Below are 25016 nucleotides of genomic sequence, written 5' to 3' on the forward strand. Positions count from 1 at the left end.
TTCTCTTTATACTCCTCTCCGAAACACCTTACTTCACGTTGGAATATTACTTTACTTGTGATTTTTTCCCTATTTTTCGTGACTTTTCAAACACTTTATGTACTGATATGGAATAACAATGGACGCGACCAGGAGCAGACGTATTGTTTACACCAGGGATCAGCTGATCGCGCTCTTCTAACACTCACCGGGAGAAAGGCCTCTGATCCCCGTAGAGCTAAGGAAGGGAGGCCGGGGATGCAGAGCTGGACTCAAAAAGAAAGAGTGGAAGAGAAGGTTTAAATCTTCTCTACCTTCTGTGGTCACGGGAAATGTGAGGTACCTGGTAAATAAGAGGGACAAGCTCTGTGCGCTGACTTCAAGACAGCGGGAATATCGTGAGTGTAGCATTCTGTGTTTTACTGAGACCTGGCTGCAGGAGCATATTCCAGAGTCCAACTGCACCATCAGCGGCTTCAGGACTGTGCGAGGGGACAGTGACTGCAGGAGTAGCAGTAAGAGGAGAGGAGGGGGGATTGCAGTGCTTGTGAGTAACAGGTGGCGTAACCCCGGACATGTTAATTCAATTCAATTCAATTCAATTTTATTTGTATAGCGCCAATTTACAACAGAAGTTATTTCAAGGCACTTTACAGTGTAAGGTTTAAGACCTTACAGAAAATATTTATACAAAAAATTATAGAGAAAACCCAACAATCCCATTTGAGCAAGCTTTAGGCAACAGTGGAGAGGAAAAACTCCCTTTAGAGGAAGAAACCTCCAGCAGAACCAGGCTCATAGTGGGCGGCCATCTGCCTTGACCGGTTGGGGTGAGTGGAAAGAGAAGAGAGAAAAGAACAGCAGGCAATAAAGACAACAACAAGCATCAAGAACATTGGGCAGATGAACTGGATTCTGGAGATGTACAGCTCCAGGCCGAGGATACCTGCAGAAAAGTACAGAGAGAGGGAGACAGAGAGGAGGAAACACAACTAAAAGAGAGAGAAGACACAAAGTTAATGACATGCAATGGTGGCATTTGCATTGATACAGGAGAAAGGAGAGAGGAGAGGAGCTCAGTTTATCAGTAGAGGTCCCCCAGCAGAATAACCTATATCAGCATAACTAAGAGATGGTTCAGAGTCACCTGATCCATCTCTAACTATAAGCTTTATAAAAAAGGAAAGTTTTAAGTCTAGTCTTAAATGTAGAGACGGTGTCTGCCTCCCGAACCTGAACTGGGAGCTGGTTCCACAGGAGAGGGGCTTGGTAGCTAAAGGCTCTGCCTCCCATTCTACATTTGGAAACTCTAGGAACCACAAGTAAACCTGCAGTCTGAGAACGGAGAGTTCTGCTTGGAAGATAAGGAACTATGAGGTCTTTAAGATAAGATGGAGCCTGATTATTAAGGGATACTGTTACTGTAAAGGAACATCTCTGTAGCCCGGACATTGAACTGTTAGCTGTAAGTTTGCGTCCATATTATCTACCGAGGGAGTTTAGCTGTGTTATTGTCATTACGACTTACATTCCCCCGTCAGCCGCTCCTGAAGTAGCGTGACGTCATTAACTCAGTCACCGCTAACTTACAGAACCAGCATCCAAACTCCTTCATAATAATAACAGGAGACTTTAATCACACATCTGTGGACACAACTCTCCCCACTTTTCACCAGTTTGTCAACTGCTCCACCAGAGACAATAAGACTTTAGATTTACTGTATGCAAACGTGACGGATGCATACACCTCCACTGCTCTCCCTCCCTTAGGCAGATCCGACCACAACCTGGTGCTCCTCACCCCCGTCTACACTCCTATTGTTCAGATGCAGACAGTGACCATGAGAACTGTGAGGAAGTGGTCTCTGGAAGCTATTGAGACTCTGCAGGGGTGCTTTGAAGCCACAGACTGGAATGTTTTCTGTGACCAACATGGAGACGACATCCATTCCATGACAGACAGCGTCATAGAGTACATTAACTTCTATGTGGACAACATCATTCCAACCAGGACAGTGAGGTGCTTCTCTAACAATAAGCCCTGGATCACCAGCAACTTAAAGGAGCTGCTGAACAAGAAGAAGAAGGCCTTTTTGGAGGGAGACAAGGACCAGGTGAAGTCTGGGCAGAGAGAGCTGAGGGTGAGTCTAAGGCAGAGTAAGGACGCTTACAGAAGGAAGCTGGAGAACCAACTCCAGCAGAACAACATGAAGCATGTGTGGTCTGGAATAAAGAAGATCACTTGCTACTTGCCTACCCTTGTACCTTGTACTGACTTGTAAGTCGCTTTGAAGCTTTTTCTTTTTTTTTTTTTTTGATAAAAGCATCTGCTAAAATGTAAATGTGTGCAACAAGATGCTGCAGATCTTTTACCAGTCTGTTGTAGCCAGTGGGATATTCTTTGCTGTCGTCTGCTGGGGCATCAGCATCAGAGCCAGCGAAACTAACAAACTGAATAAGCTGATCAGGAAAGCTGGCTCTGTGCTGGGGGCTTCTCTGGAGCCTTTAGAGCAGGTGGTGGAGAGGAGGATGCTGCACAAACTGCTGAGCATCACGGAGAACAGCTCACATCCTCTCCACAGCCTACTTGTCAAACAGCGGAGCAGTTTTAGTCTGATATCTTCTCCAGATCCGCTGTGACAAGGAAAGGTACAGGAAGTCATTTGTGCCAACAGCCATCAGCCTGTACAATGATTCCCTGACAGAGAGTCAGTGTCCACGCTGATGGTTTAACAATGTGTAACTAAGTCACTTCCAGTGTGTTTTGTTATTATTACTGTCTATACTGTGTGTTATTCTTGTACTGTTTTTGCGTATTGTTTTGTAGATTATGTTACTTAATGTTCAAATGTTTTTCTGTGTAATGGCTGCTGCAACACCAAAATTTCCCCATGGGGATCAATAAAGTATCTATCTATCTATCTATCTATCTATCTATCTATCTATCTATCTATCTGTCTATCTATCTATTTATGCCTAAACCTAAATGTGGCTTATACTTAACTGACCCCAAGCCTAAATTTGACAAACCTGTTTCATACGGCTGTCTCTGGGTATCCTGGGGGCTGGAGTGAAAAGGGTTTGGTCCACTATACTAAACCTGACCAATATTTATTATTATTATTATTTTTATTAATTTTGGATCCAAGTGCCAAGCCAAGAAACTCTACCAGGAGCATGTAGGGAGTGACACAAATGGGCCAGAGAATGTCTGTGTCAGCCAGCTCATTCAGGAACGCTCAGAAAGTTATCCTAAGGCCGCTTGAAGATCAGAATTTCTTCAACAATCTCTCTGTTTGGCTGCATTCATTCTGCTCTCAGTTCTCACCAGTCTCCCTGTCACTGCAGCACATGTCCACAAAGACTTCCTTGGATTTGTTGGACTGTTCTTTTTGTTGCCTGCTGTTATTTTCTCTCTCCTCTTTCCACTCACCCCAACTGGTCGAGGCAGATGGCCACCCACTCTGAACCTGGTTCTGCTGGAGGTTTCTTCCACTAAACTTTAGAGATCTAGAGTCTAAAGGGAGTTTTTCGTCTCCATGTCTCCTGGTGCTGCTCAGCGGGGTCGTTGGGTTTTCTTTATAATTCTGTATACAGTTATATTTGTAAGATCTTAAACCTTAACCTCTTAAGACCCGAGCTCTAATTTAATACGCATTTTGTATTTCTCTTTGCTATTTGGGCTTATTGGAACCTGATAAGTATAAAAACTAGTGATGGGCAAATTAAGCCTCATGAATCACTGAGGTTTTCCTAACAATTGTGTTGAAAAAGGTTCAAAGCTTCAAGGCCTCAGTGACGGTGACATCTGGTGGACAACTTAAGCCATAGCAACCTCTAAAGGGCACGACTGAAGCACTGGCACTGTCTCAATCCCATGACAGCAATAAAAGTTCAGAAAAGTCTGTGTGGTCATTCAAGTGTTTTGTTCATTCATACCAAATAATGATCATATAGTCATTACAATAAAATATGCAGATGCTCTCTCCCATTCTCTAAAACACATTCCAGATTAACCCAAAGAATCAATGCAAATTATATTATGGGTTAAATGTTGGTTAAGGGTTTGTTAGGGTTTATTATCCCTAACAGGATTAGAGATCCTTCCTACTTTGCAAATTATCAGTGTTTGAATTCAGAAACGTATCTTTTTTGTGTTTTTATAGAAAACCTTTAAAGATAATGGTTTGTCAGTTGAGGACTTGTATGGTTGATTTAAAATGATTATTTACAGTGTAGGAGCAGTTAGTTGTCTTCACAGGTTCTTATTGAGAAATATCTTTTTTTTTCTACTGTTGCAGGATCAGTTGGCTCATGATGAGTGCTCTGCAAGTGTGTCAGTGTCAAAATGATCCCAAACTTTAGAACATCTCTTATTAGTGGTACTCGCCATGAAACTTGCCAAAATACTCTCATTGTCCAAATCTCTGTCTCTTCACAACCCCATTTTAATCATAATGATGCATCTTAAATAGCTGGTATGGCACCAAACACTCAAATCTGTAAAACCTGTCAAGCTGTCATTGACTCAGAATGCACTGAAACTCCATGAGCCAATGACACACACTGAAAGACTCTGAGCCAATAAAAAGCTTCGAAACATTTCGAAGGAACGAAGCGCGAAACGAAACAGCAATGACATTTGAAGCTTCAAACGTCATCTGTCACGTAACACTGGTGTTTCAATACAAGCTCTGATACAGAGTTTCGTATCACTACGCTTCAGGAAGAGTGACACAAGCTCCGAAGCCTCAGTATTATTTGCCCATCACTAATAAAAACTAAACATAATCTTTTCACAAACAGTTTCAGGAAGACATCATATGCCTACAACAACAAATTACAACACTGTCAAAACATTTTGCATTAAAAACTAACAAAGCCCTTTTCTTTACACACCTATTTGTGAAAGGCTGTGTAACAGTTTGTAATCAGCTTGCATGAGATGACCTTTGTTGTGATTTGGCGCTTTGCAAATAAAATTGAATTGAATTTAAAAAAAAAAAGATTTACAATTCTTTATAAATTCACAACATTTTGCATTGTGTAAACATGCAAAATGTCACACAACGTGATATTCATATTTTCTGAAGCATCTGGACAACATTCACTTTACCTCTATCTTTTATATCATCCTCTTTTTCCATATAATTTTCGTTTTTCACTTTATCTGTTTCTCTCTCTGCAGCAGATTCCAACCAATCAGGAGTGACCAGACGTAAGTCATGTGACTTTGAAGTCTCCAATTCACAAAAACTGGAACAGTGACGTAATGATGACTCAGTGCAGTAACACATACTCGTGGCTGCTGTAACTCATCTATGGTTTGGACTTCACAGTAACTCACTTCTTCTGATCCCACTGCAATCACCAACTGGTCCCACTGGTAACACTAGGTCAGTACTGTCAGAGTCAGCATTGTTACACCCATGATGGTAGTGGTGTTTATATTTCTTAACTTTAATATTCTTCATAGTGAAGAAAAGAATTGGAACTAGTAGCAAGACAATAGAAGCAATAGAATCTGGAAAATGAATCAGGTGAGTGTGAAAAGAGGAAAAAAAAGAGGAAACTGGTTCTGACATGACTCATGTAGTTTATGTCTGTTAAACTTTGATATAAAATGTTGCCACAGATCAGGTCACATGGCCAGTTTTACATTAAACCTGCAGACAATAGGGAGAGAAAACACCAACACTCCACATGATCAGTTTCTGTCAGAGCTGCTATGACTCACAGTGATAAAGCTGCTGCCTTCAGTCTGCAATGAACACATTTGATAGAGGATTCATCTATAGAAAACTTTATTCAAGTTCTTTGTTGTCACTAAACCACATTTCTCCACACAAACATGTAACCTAGAACTTTCCTGAGCCAGAACCTGTAACAAGATGTAGTCCAAAAGTTCTACTTCATTTGACCAAACAAATGCAGACATGTTGAGGTGAAAATATGAGATTGTGTCAAGTTGCTAAACTCCGAATGACTGATCTGTCTTCAGGCACAGATCCAGCAGCAGATACTGTGCTGGACTAGACATCATTAAATTTACTATTACAACTGAGAGGTTTTCCTGAAGCACATCTCTGGATGTTTTCTTTCGCTGTTGCCAGTGACCCCTCCTAACTAGGGGGGTCACTGGCAATCTTGTGTGTATGATTGCAATGGCAACTAATCTACATCCAGACAGTTCTGTAGGATTTGTTTGACAGCATGCAGTTACAGTGTCTTCAGCAGGAGGTCTAAGGTCAAGAGACAGACTCGAAGCTGCAGCTCCAGGGTTATATGTGGGCTTCAGCGGCAGCTAAATGAGTCTCATTGAAAAAAAGACTGTGGTGTTCTTTCAGTCCTAACGATCCAGATCACCACTCCTGTTGCCTTCATCTGTCTCCTCATCCTTCTCAACCTTTTGCCTTTGTTTCTCCAGATCCCTGTCTCCACCCTGGTTCTTCAGATCCTGGAAGACCTCTGTGAAGAAGTGTGGTTCTGCATTGATTCGCAGCATGTCCTGGCTCAGACGCTCAATTAAGTCCAGTGCTCGCTCCCAAAATGCATCGCGGCTGGACTCCACAAGAAATGGTTTTGTGGGGTACGAGATCTCATTACCCAGGTAAGAGTATGCCAGGTACAGGCAAGTGAGGAAGGTGGCATGGAGCTCCTGTTCTGTAGATGTGTCCTGGTCTATTGCCTCCCTGCACAGCAGGTACACAAAGACTAGACCAGCAGGACTGATGAAGCATTGGTCCTGAAGTTTGACAGAAATAGGGTTAGTACTACTAAGAGGACAGAGGAAATACTACACACACACACACACACACACACACAGGAAAGTATTATTAATACAAACAAACATAGTATCAAGTATCAGGATTAGGTAAGACCTCTACAGTCTTGTTAAAGCCTAACCTGCCAACCCTGGACCAGCAGCACTCGGTCAACATTTCTGAACCAGACGATGATCTGATTAGATGACAGCTGCTTCAGTTTGACACAACGACGGCACAAAAAGTCAGAAAGACAACGAAGCAGCTCACCTGTGGAAGCCTGAGGAGACAGGAAACAAGGAGACATAAAGACAGCTGTTTATTATGTGATTTAAGTTCCTTATCTTTTGCATTACTTAACACAAGCAGTAAATATGATCAACACAAAACACATGAAATATAAACAGTTTTTCCTGTAGGTTAGGTCTATATGTTAGAATGGAAGTGACGTATGAAGTGATATAAACAACATATTTTTGACCACTATAATCAAAGTAGTATATTAACTGACTTGTTAAATTTCCAGACTTGTAAATACGTAAGAATTCTCATGACAACATGACAAAGCACATATAAGCCTGGTTTAACATGTTTAAATATATAAGTCAGTAACAAATATTTGATCAAAACCGCCTTTCACTCTACTGAGGTGCATCGTATCTTTTGCTATGAATTCCTCACAACTTCTGTCTGTAATCAAACTCTGTAGATCTGAATCTTCACACAGATTCTGAGTTGTCTATGTTAATTAATCTAGAAGTTTAGTTGAGTAAGGAAAATTGGTTGAAGACAACAAGTTTGTGATGGTACTTGGATGAGAAATGTTTCTCCAGATGACTGACAATCATTAATTGGCAAAATACATTTTCTGTTGAAACCAGTGAATAGTGATGTGAAACAACATTATCCTTCTAAATAATGTCAGACTAACTTCCTGTTGTTTTCTGTCTGTTTTCCAACCTGACTGTGCTGAACTTACTGGGAGTTGTGGTCCTGACTTACTCTGCTGCTCTGCTCCTGCACAGTTACAGCTGTTAGATTAACTGGACTGAAGATTTAACATTTTTTAAACTTTGATATTCACATTAAGCAAATCAACAACAGTCCAATGCTGCTTTCTCTGTGTTTAATGATGTTAAAAATACGACAAAAACAGTAGGTAGGTGGGCTGCTTCCTCTGCCGATGCTCTGGTCTCTATTCACACGACCATGTCGTAATCGCAGCCTTTGCTATTAGAAAGATCGCAAATTTGATCGCCGATTCATGATATTGGTATATTATCGCCATTGCAATTAATCCTTTAGCCCTAATTAATGTTTTGTGATTATCACATAACTGTGGAGGAGTTTGGGCTCACTACATCAGATTTTATGATGCTGCGCCCATCAGCTCCAGAAAATAAAGTTTATAGTAAGATAAAAATATTTATGGTTGGTTTGTTTTTTTTATCTGAGTTTTATCGAAAACAAAACCTGGAAAGTATTTATTTCCAGAATCAAATGTTCCTGAAATTTATTAGACATTCATATGAAAAGAAAAAAACGTAAATATACAACAATATAAAGTCTAGATTTTGTGATTTGTTTCTTTTGTTTAAGTTTTTTCCTGAAATGTTTTTTTAAGGTTTAAATTTTATTATTATTATTATTCATTATTATATATTTTAATTTTTACCAACTACATGAAAATCCGGAGTTATGAAACTTTTGCATCACAATAGAAGAACCTCCAGTCACTTATGATTTAATCCAGTTAAAACTAAAAATGTAAAGAAAAAAATCTATATATTTTTTTTTACTAGTCTAGTCTATATTCTGTTTTTGTTTTGTTTTTCCAGATATGATTAAATTCAGTCAATCAGTAACAGTAATGATCATGTCCCAAATAGAAACTTAATTTTCATGGTTTTCTTGTTTCTATGCTAATTTACATTTTTTTTTATTGCCATGTGTTTTTCACTGTAACTGATTTATTTTACACCATCAACACTCTGCTTGTCACCGATCAAAACGCACAAACACCGACCTGCACCACCACTCTCCGTGGGGAGAGAACCGGCTGCTGCTCCGGGACGGTGGGTACAGGGACCAGGATGGCTCCGTTTTTGTGTCCGGGCTTGAGCACTCCGCTGCGGGTGTCGGTGGATCGCCCCTCCCGGTGCACGTGTCCTGTCTCGGACACCGCAGGCTTCACCTTCTTCCCGTCCTTTCTCTTGGCGCGCGCTGCCACGACACGTTTCTTCCAGATGAGCGCGCGCGACAGCACCGGGTGCCGCTTTTTTTTCTTCCCGTCCTTCAGCTGCTCCTCCTCGCCGACCTCCGGTGATCGGTGCACCGGGAGCTTCTCCGATCTACGGGCCGCCGCTTTCCGCGAGCCTGGAGACAGAGACAACACCGTTCCCATGGTGACAACCGGAGCCTCTCTGCCGCAGAGGACCGGGGGGTGTGTGTGTGTGTGTGGGGGGGGGGGGGGGTCTGTCTGTCAAACCGATAAACCACCACCACCGGTACACAAAACCTCGAACAGCAATTTGTCTGCAGCTTCCTGTCTGCTGCACCGACCCATGTTCCTGTCTCTGGTCTTCCCCACCTGTCTGTCTCTCTGAAACGATAATTACACAGTTGAATCTCTTGTAACTGTCACAGAATCTGATTTACCTAGAACTGGATCAGAGCCCCAGTGCTCTACTGCATGCAACCCTAACCCTAACAGTCCAAATAATAATAGTATTAACCTAATATAGTGAGTACTACTACACAGTATTCTTTATAATAACCTGTGCAGCTTGTACATCGATAATAACCCCAACACCCCCACCCCCAAAACTTCAATCACTGTGGTTTCTGTGTTCACTGTATTTGTTCTTCTTGATGGACCGTCATATCCATGAGGCATCAATTTTAGCAAAAACTGGGCCTTTGGTGGATGCTTCCTTTATTTCCAATTATTATCAACCTGTTTCAAATGAACCTACTAATTTGGAATCATCCAGAACTCTGTAACTTGAATATTTCATCATCAAATGTTGCAGTCTTATTTTGTCTCTGTCCGACTTTTTTCGAGTGTGTTGCAGCATCAAAGACCCCTGTATACAGTTATTTTTTGTAAGGTCTTAAACCTTAAACACTGTAAAGTGCCTTGAGATTACTTTTGTTGTGATTTGAAGCTATACAAATAAAATTGAATTGAATTGATTCTTATAAACAACACTGAACCTAAAAAGAGAACAAAGCAAAGATTTAATCATTAAAGTACACAGCTACCATGGCAACCATTAATAAAAGCATCTGTAGAAAACAAAAGAAGCCAAAACAGAATTTTATAAAACATCTGCTCAGACCACTTTCAATGAATGTGACTATTTTACAGTTTCAATTATTTATTATTATTATCTTTCAAACTTCAAAAGTACTTGTAGTACTACAGTAAACAGAACAGCTGTAACTGGTTCCTCTTGTGGAAAAAAAGTATGTTCTCACCACACAGATGCTGAGGCACAACTCAAAGACAGATCTGGAAATAAGCTGAAGCTGATTCAACCTTCACACCTCCTGAGTCCTGGACTAAAGCATGGAGCAGAACCTGGATCAACAGGGACAATCAGATGTTAGTCTTCAATGGAACTGTAATCCTGAAATTAAATTAAAATCAGTTTATTATGATATTGACTTGTGGCTGCAGATCAACATTTAGCTGGATTTATCTCATGTTTGATACTACTTACCATAAACTAAACTGATTAATATTTATAATAATGTTTTGTCCTGATAAGTTTTATTTCTGTCTTTTGACCATGTTCATGTATAAAAAATATATAATTATGTTTATGTCTCATCATTTTAGTTTTATTTTCTGTAGAAGAAAAAAAAAATAAATAAATAAATAATAAATAATAAAATTCAAATGATAAAATATGATCATGTTGAGACAGATTTTAATAGTTAAGTTATTATTATTACAATTATTATTCATGTTAACATATGGTTATTACTCTTTGATGAAATATTTAAATATAAACATGTTTTCATAAAGTTCACATATGAACATAAACAAGTTTTTAATAATGATGTTGCAGTTTTGTTTCACAGCAGATGATCCAGAATTAGATTTGTGGTTATTTAAATGTCTGTTGGGTTCAGACATGGTTTTGGGGTTCAGGTTAGTACCAGGTTCCAGGTTCAAGTTAGGGTGGGATCAGAGATTTTTCTTGAGGATGGGAGTCTGGTTCGGATTGGGAGTAAGGGATACTATTATAGCAGTGCAGGATGATATATAAAGACGCGAGGGGGGTCATGGGGGGGGTGGAGCCTGTGGCAGCAGAAGGTTCATTGTCTGAGTGGAGAGAGAGAGGCAGGGTGGAGCGAGGTAGACAAAGACTGCAGCCACGACTGTGAGAGACAAAGAGGGGGAAGGACGACTCTCTCTTTCTTTCTTAGAGTGGGGGAGCAGGGGGGAGGACTAACTGGCTGATCTGCACACACGCTCACACACACCTCATTTTAACACACACATACACACACACACAGACACAGCCGCTAACACCGAGGCTCCATCTGTAGCTGAATCTGGATCCGCAGCATCCTCAGCATCAGCAGCATCACTGTAGACGATAGACAAAGAGAGAGACGGGAGGTGGACGGAAATGATCTGGATCGTCTAAACAGAGGGAGACAGGAAGGAGACGAAGACAGCAGGAGGGAGACCAGAAGACTAAGACTGGCAGAAAGACACACGGAGAGAGGAGGAGGAAAAACAGTCAGACAGGGCCTTGATCAGAGTCGCTGTTCCCAGTGTCATGGCCGACCACATGTTCCTGCTGCCGTGTGCGTCTGTGTGTGTGCAGCTGTAAGTGGGTGTGTTCGTCTGTCGCTGTTTGGTGTGTTTGTGTTTGGCGTGTGCATGATGGGGAACACTGAGAGCATGGAGAGCCAGCTGGCCGTGATCCGGTCCAGAGCTGCCCCCGTTCGACTCCCGATGCCAGACCCAGCTGAGTTGGAGGAGCGGTTCTCCATCGCACTGGTGAGTCCACAACAGATACACAAAACACACACACATTATATGTACACCACAGCAGAGAGAAACGTGATATACTCTGGTGAGTCCACCACACAGCAGACACACACTAAGACTAAAATTTCACACAAGATGGAAATTTATTACAAGTCTGATGTGGACTCTACAGTGTCTACAGGTTTGATGTAACATCAGTGAGTCCAGATCTGGATCAGAATCTGCATTGTGGTCTTTTGGGGCATTACCACAGGGTGTTGGAAACAAAGATTGTGATTGTGTTCTATCCCCTAATTTCTGCCAATTCAATTCACTTTCTTTATCTGATCAGTTCACCTTACTGCACATAGTAAGGTTAGCACCTTACAGAATTATATAGAAAGCCGAGGGTACCTGCAGAGGAGAACAGGGAAAGGGAGACAAAGAGGAGGAAACACAACTAATCTATAGGGGCATAACTAAGTGGTAGTTCAGTCATCTGAACCATCTCTAACTATAAGCTTCATAAAAAAGAAATGTGTGATGCTAATAAAAGATCATTAGTGACCTTTACCAGTGCTGTTTCTGTACTATGATGTACTCTAAATCCTGACTGGAAATCTTCATACGAGTTATTGCTACGCAGGTGGTCATATAATTGCTTAGAAACTACCTTTTCAAGAATTTTAGAGATAAAGGGCAGATTGGATATTGGTCTATAATTCACTAAAACCCCTGAGTCCAGAGTGGGCTTTTTGAGTAGGGGTTTGACTACAGCAACCTTAAAAGCCTGTAGTATGTAGCCTATTTTTAAAGATAGATTGATCTAATCTAATATGGACGTGCTGGTCAAAGGTAAGACATCTTTGAGATGTTGATATTTTAAATGAAGTAATTACTGAAATTAATTCAGAATAATCTATGGGGAGGAAGCAGTCTAAGTATGAATAAGGTCTGACAAATGAATTTAAAGCTGTTGTACATATGAGTCCATCTATGCCATATGCGAGGATCTGATAAATTTTTTCTCTAATAGTTATGATTTTATTTGTAAAGAAATTCATGAAGTCATTGCTGCTAAGAGTTGAGGGGATACTAGGCTCAGCTGAGCTGACTCCTTGTCAGCCTGGCTACAATGCTGAAAAGAAGCCTGAGGTGGTTTTTACCTGCTTCTATTATTGATGAATAATAATATTATTCACCTGTTATCTGGAGACATCAGCTGGGAGGAAATCAATAAGGCTAACTTACTCAGAATCACTGATATAAGTTATTTTTTCTGAAACCCGGTTCATCTGTTGGGGACCTGTGTCATTGTTGTCACTATCTCTGGTTTTTGTGAATCTTCTTTTCTGAGACTACCTTGGTTCTTGTCCTTACAAATATTAAATACTATGGGAAGAATCACATATTTAGAAAGCCTATTTAAAATAAATATATTCTTTGTGTTTCAGAATTCGATGAATCTTCCTCCAGATAAGGTGCGCCTGCTGCGGTCTTACGACAATGAGAAAAAATGGGAGCTGATCTGTGATCAGGTGAGTTTCAGTAAGTTTGGGTTAGGTTTGAGCGCAAAGCGGAGAAAGAAAAGATGACAACAAGCAATAAACAAAACACCAGGCAAGTGGTTGGACCAGTAACTTAAACTGGAAACATAAAGGATGGAACATAAGGGCCTTGATAGCTAAAGGCTCTGCCTTATTTTCATTTGAAGTCAGTGCAGTACACAGTAAAATGAAATAACATTCCCCGGGACCAAGGTTCTACATATAACAACAGAAGATTATACATAACTGCACTTATTACAATTAATTCAGTTCAATTAAATTTTATTTGTATAACGCTGTTAACAATTGTCATTGTCGCATAGCAGCTTTACGCAACACAAAATTAAACTTCTTCACTGAAATCAATTTAATTACACCCAACTGAAGATAACTAAATCTATTAAATTCAATTTCATTTTATTGATAAACTTTCCTCCAATGATAAGAATAGCATCGTTGTACTTAAGTTCCCATACACAGCTATATAAACTTTTTTTGTTGGGAAGGTTACAGAAACCAGATTATATTTTCTATGAACATAATGAGGATATGTTCACAAGCAAATTTAGAAGATTGCAAATTTACTTAGAACCCACCCATTTTTCATGTGAGCATTAGTATTGGACCAGATAGATTAAAGTGAAAAAAAGCCTGGCCTTCCTATTCTTTTTGTTGATTTCATCTTCTGGTGTAACCTCTGTACTTTTGTTCATGAAGTCTACTGCAAACAGTAGATGGTGATACCTTCACTCCTGCCCTCTGGAACTTGTTGCTGATGTCAAATAGAAAAATTAATGATGAAAAATAGGTGGGTTTAAACTAAAGGTGCTATCTCAAACACCTGGAAATATAAGCTGAAATGTTGATCTTTTGTCTAATATTCATCTATTGCTGTCAAACCCAAATGTTTTCAGTCTACAGCAAAAATAAAGGAACTGAACTCACTCTTCCAATACTTTTGGATGGGAGTGTAAATGTGAGTCCTGTGATAGAGTGGTGACCTGTCCAGGTGTACCCCACCTCTCATCCAATGACAGCAGGGATAGACTCTAGCAGTTCTGCTACCCTGAAGAGGACAATTAGTTTAGGATAATGGATGGATGGTTCTAATACCAAGAAGGACTCTAATTTTACGTCATTTTTTCTGGATTGTAGTTTGTTTTCCATAGATTTATTTTGTTACAGTATATTGAATTTTTTTATAAACATCTGTACAGTAAATAAAAATGTGAGTATTTCTAATGACATCACACAGATGTGATTGGCGGGTGGGATTTAATCTTATTGTGTTTAATATAGGAGCGTTTTCAGGTGAAGAACCCTCCTCACACCTACATCCAAAAACTGAGAGGCTTCCTGGACCCGGCTGTTACACGCAAGGTACGCTGGATGATTGAAGTAGACAGCAGGGTACCTGTATATCTGTCTGTCTATCAGTCTATCTGCTGCTCACCTGTCTTTGTCTCTACCTGTCTGACTGCAGAAATTCAGGAGAAGAGTTCAAGAGTCAACTCAAATGCTCAGAGAGCTCGAGATTTCTCTTCGCACCAATCACATTGGGTAGATGTCAGTCTGTCTCTACAGTTGTCTTTCTGACCACCTGTCTCTCTTTAACCACCTGTCTGTCTCTCTATAGCTGGGTCAGAGAGTTTCTGAATGAGGAGAATCGTGGTCTTGATGTCCTCGTTGAGTATCTTTCCTTCGCTCAGTACGCCGTCACGTGAGTCAGCAGTTGATCTGTTTCACCCTTTATAAGTATTTTAACGATATGGTCAATTCATTATTTTTTCTGTTCACTGAGGACATTTAAGATCAAAAGTTTGACGTAAGATGAAGGCTCAGTGGTCTTAACATGTTAGGGTTAGGGTTAAACAACTTGTTAACCTACACAGAACACAGCCTCTCCAGATACTACATATTCATGATCTGCGTTCATGTTAATAAAATAGTTCCAGTGAATTTAAGTTGCTGTTTCACAGGAAAAAGTTTCAGTTCTTGTGTCATCATAGAACAAACTAATTAATAAAAACAGTTTTTTTACAGAATGACTCATTGATCTTATGTTTGGTAGTGTAAAGTTTGAGCTCTTAGTTTCTGGTTTCACTGATGAAGACTGATTTTAAAGTGTCTTGGTTTCTTGATTTGATGTGAAAAGTTTTTATCTGTTAAAATTAGATTAGATTCAACTTTGTCATTACGGTATGTACAAAGTAATGTACATAGAAGTATAATTTGCATGACACGTTGGATATAAAATAACAGATATTCACAGTAATGCTCTGATAATGCTGTCACACTTTGATATGATACAAATTCGGCTTGTTTGTTTATGATCAGGTTTGATGGAGAGCAGTCTGAATCTGGTGCTGAGGTCTCATCCATCGACTCACCCTGGAGTCGGTCCATAGAGGATCTCCATGGTGACTGCAGCCTCCCCTCCCCATCATCATCTGCCCCCCGCACAGCTCGACATTCCATCAGGTAACAAATATAAAAATATACTAGAAAAATCTCAGCAAATTATTTAGTCTCTGATGAGGTTCGGTTTTCTCATAGCTCAGCTCTGGTAACTCGATCCAACACGCTGCCAAGTCGCCGAACTCTGAAGAACTCACGCCTCGTTTGTAAGAAAGATGACGTCCATGTTTGTATCATGTGTCTCAGAGCCATCATGAACTACCAGGTAAAACGCTGACATTTATGTAGAAAATTAATTACTGTGCAGAGATTTTGATGTTTAATCAAAGAATTTAAAAAGTTTTTACTTTAAGGATGAAAACATTTACATATCTGTCCATTTTTTATTTATGAGAAACACACAAAAAAATAGCATTTTCCTTCAGTTCTAAGGTAAAAAACTACTTGGTTATTTTCTGTCATCCTACTGTCTGACGAGTTATATAATACAGAGTTATCAATCTGACACATTTTATTTATTTACATTCCAGACTTGAAATTTCTACACATAACCTTAAGTAGTATGTATCACGAGTGCAAGTCTTTATGGGACAATGCTTGTATGTGTGAATTGTGACATAATTTCACATTTACAAACTTCAATAGGAAATAAATTAATTAAAATTAATTTCATCTTTCTCCGTCCTTTTCCTCAGTATGGTTTCAACATGGTGATGTCTCATCCGCATGCTGTCAACGAAATAGCTCTAAGCCTCAACAACAGAAACCCCAGGTCAGTACTACTACAGGTACTACTACTCAGACACCTGACTATGTCAAAAGTCACTCATTTGGCATTTTCCAAAGTGACTTTAAAGTGAGTAAAGTTTTTTTTTTAATCTTTGAAATTCTATCAAAAATAAAAAAAATAAAAATAATGTACACAAGTATTCACGGTCCTTGCTATGACACTCTGGTGGAACCTTTTTTTCACTGGTCGTCATTGAGATGTTTCTACAACTTTTTTGGAGTCCAGTTGGGAAATTCTGTCTAAATAAGGTTAAAAGTGTATGTCAGAGGACAAGCCAATACATGTAGTCCAAGGAACCTTCTGTAGACCTCTGAGACAGGATTATATCCAGGCACAGATCTGGGGAAGAGTACAGAGAAAATGATGCAGCATTGAAGGACCCAGTGACCACAGTGGCACAGTTTGGAACCACCAGGACTCTTACTAGAGCAGGCCGCCCGGCCAAACTGACCGATCGAGAAAGAAGGGCCTTAGTCAGAGAGGTGATGAACTCTGATTGCTGATGGTCACTCTAAAAGAGCTCCAGCGTTTTTCTTTGGAGAGAGATGAACGTTCCAGAAGAACAACCATCTGTGCAGCACTCCACCAATCATGAAACAAAGATTGAACTCTTTGACCCTAATGCCAAGTGTCATGTCTGGAGTAAACAAGGCACCACTCAACACCTGGCCAATACCATCCCTACAGTGAAGCATGGTGGTGTGGCAGCATCATCCTGTGGGGATGTTTTTCAGTGGTAGGAACTGAGAGACTAGTCCGAATTGAGGGAAACGGTTCATCTTTCAACAGGACAGACACACAGGCAAGATAACAAAGGAGTGGCTATGGGACAACTCTGTGAATGTCCTTAAGTTGCTCAGCCAGGGCCCAGACTTGAATCAAATTGAACATCTCAGGAGACATCTGAAAATGGCCGTGCACTGACGCTGCCCATCCAATCTGAGGAGCTTGAGAGGTACTGCAAAGAAAAATGGGAGAAGCTGCCATAAAATAGGTGTACCAAGCTTGCAGCATAATATTCAAAAAGACTTGAAGCTGAATGATTTTAGGACAATGGTGCTCACACCTATTGCCATGACGTGCTTGGAGAAACTGGTCCTCACACACATTAATTACATGGCTACAACTGTGTCTTCACCCAGGAAAACACCATCATCATTAAATATGCAGGTGACACCACCATCCTGGGCCTGGGACTGATAGAGAACATCATCACTACAGGCTTCACTGTCTGGTTTGGTAACACCACATAGGGAGAGAGGAAGGCTCTTCAAAGAGTCATAAAGAGTGCAGAGAGGATAATTGGGGCTAAACTTCCTGCTATGGACACAATTTACACACCTGCTGTCGTAAAAAAAAGCAGAGAACATAATCGGGGCCTCCAATCCACCCAGCTCACTCTCTGCTCAGACACAGAAACTACATCTACAACCTCAGACACAACAGAGTGGACAGTATCATCACACACAATTCTACAACAGCTTTTTCCTACCGCAGAGAGACTAATGGCAAATACAAAATGTGAAAAACCATGCACAATATCACTATGTCCAGTGCAATACAATACCTAAAATTCACCACTATAGTTATTATTTTATTTCTATGTTATTTTTACCCTACTATTCTTTATTTATGATTCAAAAAGTTTTATTAATCCCAGAGGGAAATTGTTTTGCCTAATTACAGTTGTTCTCAACACAGAAATAAAGGGAACCACAACCAGGAAAGATCCACACCAACATAAATACACAATAACAACAATACAGAAACTCAATATAAGTACAGAATATGTAACATAGATGAATGAAAAAGGGTCAATAATTATAGTCCATAGTGGAATGACAGCAATTATAAGACATACATTTTCACTTCCTCCCACCACTTACAGAGGGGTGAGGAATTGTGGAGATCGATGGCCACAGGTAGAAAGGACCTTCTGTGGTTCTCTGTGGACTTAATGTTAATAAGTCTTTGGGTGAATGTGCTCCTTTGTCCAGCTAACACACTGTGCAGTGGGTGGGAGGGATTGTCCAGGATTGAGAGGAGTTTGGACAGCATCCTCCTCTCAGCTACAACATGTAGAGGGTCCAGCTCCACCCCCAGAACAGAGCCAGCCCTCCTAATCAGTTTGTTCAGCCTGTTAGTGTCTGACACCTTCATGTTGCTGCCCCAGCAGACCACAGCATAGAAGATGACACTGGAATCACAGAAATCACATAGAACATCAGCAGCAAGGTGCTGCAGACGTTGAAGGACCTGAGTCTCCTCAGAAAGTATATCCGGCTCTGAGCCTTTTTGTACAGTGCTGCTGTGTTCTTAGTCCAGTCCAGTTTGCTGTCCGAGTACACTCCCAGGTATGTGTACTCTGATACTACCTCCACCTCCTCCCCCTGTATAAAGAGAGGAATGACAGAACTCCCAGATTTTCTTCACCAGCTTTCCTTCCAGAAGTCTATCACCAGCTCCTTTGTTTTATTGATTTGAGTTGAGGATGGTGTCCACACCAGTCAACAAAACTGTCCACCACTCCCCGGTACTCTGCAGAGTCATCAGAGAACTTCTGAAGATGGCAAGACTCTGAGGTGTACCTGAAATCTGAGGTGTACATGGTGAAGAGGAATGGAGACAGTACTGTCCCCCTGTGGAGCACCTCTATTAGACACACAGTTCTGCTGTTAGCGAGGTAGTCCATGATCCAGAAAAAAGAAGAGTGTTAACCTGAATGTTTTTAAATTTCTCTCCCAGCAGTGCAGGCCAAATGGTGTTGAATGCACAAAAAAAATGATCTTCACTAAGCCTCCAGACTTGTCCAGGTGGGTGTAGGTGCGACGGAGCAGATGTATGATGGTGTCATCCACTCCAATTTGGGGTTGATAGACAAACTGGAGCGGGGTCAAGTGAGGGTTTGACCAGAGGTCTGAGGGACTCCAGGATCAGCCTCTCAAAAGCCTTCATAATGTGTGATGTCAGAGCCACTGGTCTGAAGTCATTGAGGAATCTGGGACGTGGCGTCTTATTCAAAGGAACCAGGCACAACTTTTTCCACCCAAGAGGAACTCTCTCCAGGTGCAGGCTGAGGTTGAAGATGTGTTGGAGAACAACACATAGCTGAGGAGCACAGGCTTTCAGCACTCTTGGGCTGACTCCATCTGGACCTGCAGCCTTTGTAGGTGAAGCCTGCGCAGCTCTCTTCTCACCTGCTCAGCTGAGATCATTTGGGTGGTGGCTGAGTCGTGTGGGGGAGGGATTAAAGAGCGGTTAATGAACTGCAGGGGGCTCTGTGGCTCAGCCTGGAATCGATTGAAAAAAATTATTCAATTTGTTGGCCCAGTCCACAGTCCCCTCAGTCGCCTGGCTGCTGGACTTGTAGCCAGTGATGGTCCTCATGCCCCTCCACACCTCCCTGGTGTTGTTAGTTTGAAGACTTTGTTCCAGTTTCCTCCTGTAATTCTCCTTCCCCTCCCTGATTCTGACAGACAGCAGTCTCTGGACCCTCTTTGCTGCCTCACTGTCTCTTGATCTGAATGCTTTCTTTTTTTCATTCAGAATGCCTTTGATGTCCTGAGTGACCCAGGGCAGTGGAGCTGTAGGCATCTTTAACATTAGCATACAACAGGTCCAATGTCCACTCCCCCCTGGTGGGACAGCTCACAAACTGAGTAAAGGTAGGAAGTGTCTTGGTGAAGGTGGCGTGATTAAGGTGTCAGGGTGTCGGGTCTGCAGACTGGAGGTGACCGTCTGAATGACGTCACACGCAGGAGCGGTGTTAGCAGATGGAGGAACGTAAACAACGATTAATATGGAGTGAGAAAACTCTCTGGGCAGATAATATGGATGGAGTCCCTCAGCCAATAGTTCAATATCAGGGCTGCATACACGCTCTTTCACAGTAACATGACCAGGATGGCACCACCTGTTGTTAATGAGAATGGCAAGCCCCCCTCCTCTCCTCTTACCGCTCTCCTCTCGCCTCTTGTCCCATCGCACAGTGCTGAAACCATCTATATTAACACTGGAGTCTGGAATACCATCATGCAGCCATGTCTCTGTGAAACACGTCAAACTACACTCTGATTTTCTCCCTCCTCACCAGAGCTGTCAGTTCGTCCATTTTATTGTCCAGTGATCTCACATTGCCCATAATCACAGAGGGGAGATGCGGTTTAAATCTTCTCACCTTCTCTCTGAACATCGCTCTTCTCTATTCTTTATTTCCTCCTTGCTGTTTTTTGCCTCCTCTGTATCCCATCGTTGTCCTCTTTCTGATCTCCTCTGGGATGTTTAAAGTCCCGGACAAAGTTTGATCTTTTACTCCGGCCGTCCTCAGTAAGATCAGCTGATCCCGGGTCTAAACAAAGGAGCTGGCTCCATGGTAGCAGCTGTTGCACACCGGTCTTTTGGATGAGAGAAAGTATGAATCCAAGGGTTAAAACAGAGATAAAAACTCTCTCGAACAACATGATCTGAGAGGATGTAACTTAATTTCAAAACTAGTTACTTATCTACACAAAAGTAATGAAGATAATAAGATAAAATACAGATATAAGATGATATTCTCTATACAGTGTCTAACTACTTTCTATTCTTTTACTCTCTTTCTATTCTTTTACTCTTAGACCAGGTTTTGTCTGACTTAGACAAAAAGTCTTTATTTGACTCCAAGAGAACCCTGCACAAGAATTCCTCTATGCCTGGACTGCCTTTTTATGCATAAATCTCTTTTTTTTTTTTTTATTGGTGCTAAAGGTGCTTCAACAAAGTATTGAGCCAAGACTGTGAATACTTATGTGTGATTTTTTGTTTGTTTATTCTTTAATTCAAACTTCTGTCACTTTGACATTATGGGGTATTTTTAAGAAAATAATTAATTAATCTATTTTGGAATATGGCTGTTCTGTTATGTTATTATGGTAACATAACAAAATGTGGAAATAGTTCAGTGCTGTGAAAACTTTCTGGATGCACTGTAGTTACAGCTACTTTTGTAGTAAATAAAAGAGCCAAACAACTACTGGAAAACTAAACCAGAAATCAAATGATCAACCCTGAAAGGCACCCAGGAGCCATCCTGATCGGATGCCTAAACCATTTCTCGACTGGATACTGTAGTGGTAACATTGCTGACCGGAATTCAAATCTCTGCTGCGGCCTACCTCCAGCAGGGGTCCTTAGGCAAACTTTACGCTTACCCTGACTTTGCCTTGTACCTATAAGTTGCTTTGGATAAAATGGTCTGACAAATGAATAAATGTAAATCTCCAAGGCTAGCGATGAGAGAACTGTATTGTAAATTGGTAACATTATGCTTTAGAGCACCTCTGTTTCTCTGTTGAGAAAGGGTCATTTTTCCTTGACATGAATAGCTAATACACCTTCTGGCTCCCCTTTCAAAACACGGAAAAAAATTACCCCAGGTCTGTGAGTCCACAGGTACTGTACCTGTCCTGCATGTTACAATGAAGATGTTTTGTCAGTCAGGTCAACTCAACCTGAGCCTTCAGCATCTTAGGGAATTCCTGGTACCTTGCAGATGAGGAGATTTCTAACTACCTAAGAGACCTCTTCCAGAGACCTGACTGGGGCTTTATTCACACCTGATGGAATGGCACGAAAAAACTTCTGAACAGTTGAAAATTAAATGTGTCCAATAAAAGTTGAATATAAATTTACTGCCTGTGGTTAAAAGATAGAAAAGAGCTCTTTGTAAAATGTGTCACCTATGTTCCACCAAACCTCCCACCCCCCTAAATCCCATATGACTGTCTTAATTAGGACGAAGGCTCTGGTGCTGGAGCTGTTGGCGGCCGTATGTTTGGTCAGAGGAGGACACGAAATCATCCTGTCAGCCTTTGACAACTTCAAAACTGTAAAGTCACATCAGCACTGTCTGATTCTTACCTTCTGATACACTGATTAATTAAAAGAGAGGTAATTCAATAAACATGATCAATTTACAGACTTACACAGTATGTGTGTTGCAGGTTTGCTCAGAGTCCATGCGTTTTGAGAAGTTGATGGAACATTTTAAGAATGAAGACGACAACATCGACTTCTTGGTATGAATGGTTCATATGATTTTCTTTTTCTTTCACTTTCAATTCAGTCTATTTTGCTACATAAAGATAATTCATTTGCTTTAATTTGTCTAATTAAAAGCAAAACCAACTCAGATTTTTCAGTTCTACAGTTTCATGGAATTTACCCCCCCAAAAAACCTATTTATAGCAGTAAATTTAATTTTGTGTCTGAAACCTGTACCTGAATATAACCCACCTGTAAGTATTTGGATGACATCATCAGATTTATACATGGTTGCTAAATTAATCTGTGTTGTTGCCATGGTAATGGTTGTCAGGTGGCCTGTATGCAGTTCATTAACATCGTCGTTCATTCGGTTGAGGACATGAACTTCAGAGTCCACCTGCAGTATGACTTCACTAAACTTAATCTGGACGAACACCTGGAGGTACCACAATCACATGCTTAGCTGAAAGCTAATGACAACAAGCATGTGAGAATCAGCAACATCAACCATTAACCTGCCTCTCCTCATCTCTTCTTAGAGACTAAAGCACACAGAGAGTGACAGGTTACAGGTTCAGATCCAGGCATACCTCGACAATGTGTTTGATGTCGGGACGCTGCTGGAGGATGCTGAGACAAAAACTGCTGCCCTGGAACGAGTGGAGGAGCTGGAGGAGAGTCTGAGCACGGTGAGACAGACAGGTGGAGAAACAGATATGTGAGAGACCATGTAAATATACAGAAAGGTGTGGCGCTGTCCTGTACCTGTCTCTCTGTGTGCACATGTCAGAACTTCTGTAGGATACTGAGAATGAAGCTTTGGTAGTACAGATTACCCCCGAGGTTATCGTGACCCAGGCAGGAATTGCTCTGTTCCAAGAAACACACATCCTCATCTCTAAAAACAAATTCCACCTTCAGGCCAAAGTACAAACAGTTGAGACTCCCCCCTCTGTAAGAAAAATTGTGTTTATCTAAAAGTGGACAACTACTACTACTACAACTGTGTGTGTATGTGTGAGGGTGATACAAATGCACCCTTAAAATATGTAATGTAACATGTAATCTACTCTATAGATGTGTCCACACAGAACAAAGTGGCAAAGCAATGGACAGACAGATATATACAGAGAGAATGACAGATGTATCAACAGACAGGTATAGAAACAACCTCTACCTGTCTCCCTACCTGTACTTGGATGTCAGGGTGTCTGGAGATGGAGCGTAAAGTCAAATGAGACATGTGTTTAGACAGATATATGGAAAAAGAGACAGGTGTATCAACAGATCGGTGGGGCACTGACCTGTACCTGTCTCTCAGATGTCAGAGCGCCTGCTGGACGTCGAGAATGAAGCAATGTTGAAGATCGTAGAGCTGGAGAAACAGCTCATGCAAACCAACAAGGAGCTGGACCACCTCCGGGTCAGTGCTGTTACTATGAACGCACACAACACATTAACCTGTTGCTGTCACACCTGTACTCTAACACATTAGCTGTCCTACCAACAGGAGGTGTATGCAAGCGCAAACTCCCAGGTGCACACCTTGCGGCGCATGGTTCGAGAGAAGGACCAGACAATCCGACGTCAGAGTCGTCTGGAACGTCAGGCTCAGGACGCCCAGCAAGCCGGAGGACCTGGGGCTCCTCAACCCCAGAGAGGAGAGGGGGATGGTGGGGTGGCTGAATCTGCCTCCCCCTCTCCTCCGCCCTGCCCCAATCTGTCCCCCAGGTGAGACACAGTGTCTGCTCAGCAGACAGACACACAGACCAGCTGAAAAACACAGGTACAGCATTTAGCATCTAAAAAGTAGATATTTCCCTGAAAAGGTGGTGGAGACCAAAAGCCAAGCTAAAAGACAGGACTGGATTAATCAGGTGATAGCAACAGAACCCTGAGAACAACCATAAATAATCAATGGAACTGTGTTAATCAATTCAGTTCAATTTTATTTGTAAAGTGCCAAATCACAACCCATATAATTTCAAGGCTCTTTACAGTGTTTAAGGTTTAAGACCTTACAAAATATAACTGTATACAGAATTATATAGAAAACCCAACAACCCCACTGAGCAGCACCAGGAGACAGTGGAGAGGAAAAACTCCCTTTAGAGAAAGAAACCTCCAGCAGAACCAGGCTCAGGGTGGGCGACCATCCGCCTCGGCCGGTTGGGGTAAGTCGAAAGAGAAGAGAGAAACAACCGGCAACAAAAAACAACACCAAGAAGCAGCAAAAACACTGGACAGGTCGGTAGGACCAGTAACTTCACTCTGGAAATAATAAAAAGGGGTTTGTAATCAGATGCAACATTCACACCTCTTACAAGCCCTCCTACCTAATGAAGGTAGTAAATATGGCCTTCCTGGTGGATGAGTGATGTGGTCTTGACCTTTCTGGGGCACATGATAAACTGGAGACAGATTATTTCTAATCAAATCAAAATCAAGTTTTTTGGCCATGGACAAAAATCCACTGATTTCCTGATGCTGATTGGTTGCCTGTT

At 41.3% G+C, this 25016-nt stretch overlaps 2 protein-coding genes across 2 annotated transcripts; one reads left to right on the top strand and one right to left on the bottom strand.

The window, feature by feature from the left end:
* Positions 1-6145: 6145 nt before the first annotated feature.
* On the bottom strand, positions 6146-9153 carry LOC113164406 (cyclin-dependent kinase 5 activator 2-like). The gene is made up of 3 exons (XM_026363703.1): positions 8770-9153; positions 6886-7023; positions 6146-6724 (listed from the first exon to the last, which is right to left on the bottom strand). The coding sequence occupies exons 1-3, from the start codon at positions 9145-9147 to the stop codon at positions 6329-6331; spliced, it is 912 nt and encodes a 303-aa protein (XP_026219488.1). The 5' UTR covers positions 9148-9153; the 3' UTR covers positions 6146-6328.
* Positions 9154-11121: 1968 nt separating this feature from the next.
* LOC113163291 (formin-like protein 2) lies at positions 11122-24333 on the top strand. The gene is made up of 14 exons (XM_026361772.1): positions 11122-11763; positions 13188-13271; positions 14580-14660; positions 14764-14840; positions 14917-15000; positions 15618-15761; positions 15837-15963; positions 16394-16470; positions 22261-22354; positions 22470-22544; positions 22844-22954; positions 23052-23201; positions 23834-23935; positions 24023-24333. The coding sequence occupies exons 1-14, from the start codon at positions 11644-11646 to the stop codon at positions 24245-24247; spliced, it is 1551 nt and encodes a 516-aa protein (XP_026217557.1). The 5' UTR covers positions 11122-11643; the 3' UTR covers positions 24248-24333.
* Positions 24334-25016: the final 683 nt, after the last annotated feature.

This window comes from Anabas testudineus, chromosome 2, assembly GCF_900324465.2.
Source record: "Anabas testudineus chromosome 2, fAnaTes1.2, whole genome shotgun sequence".
Classification (NCBI taxonomy): Eukaryota; Metazoa; Chordata; class Actinopteri; order Anabantiformes; family Anabantidae; genus Anabas; species Anabas testudineus.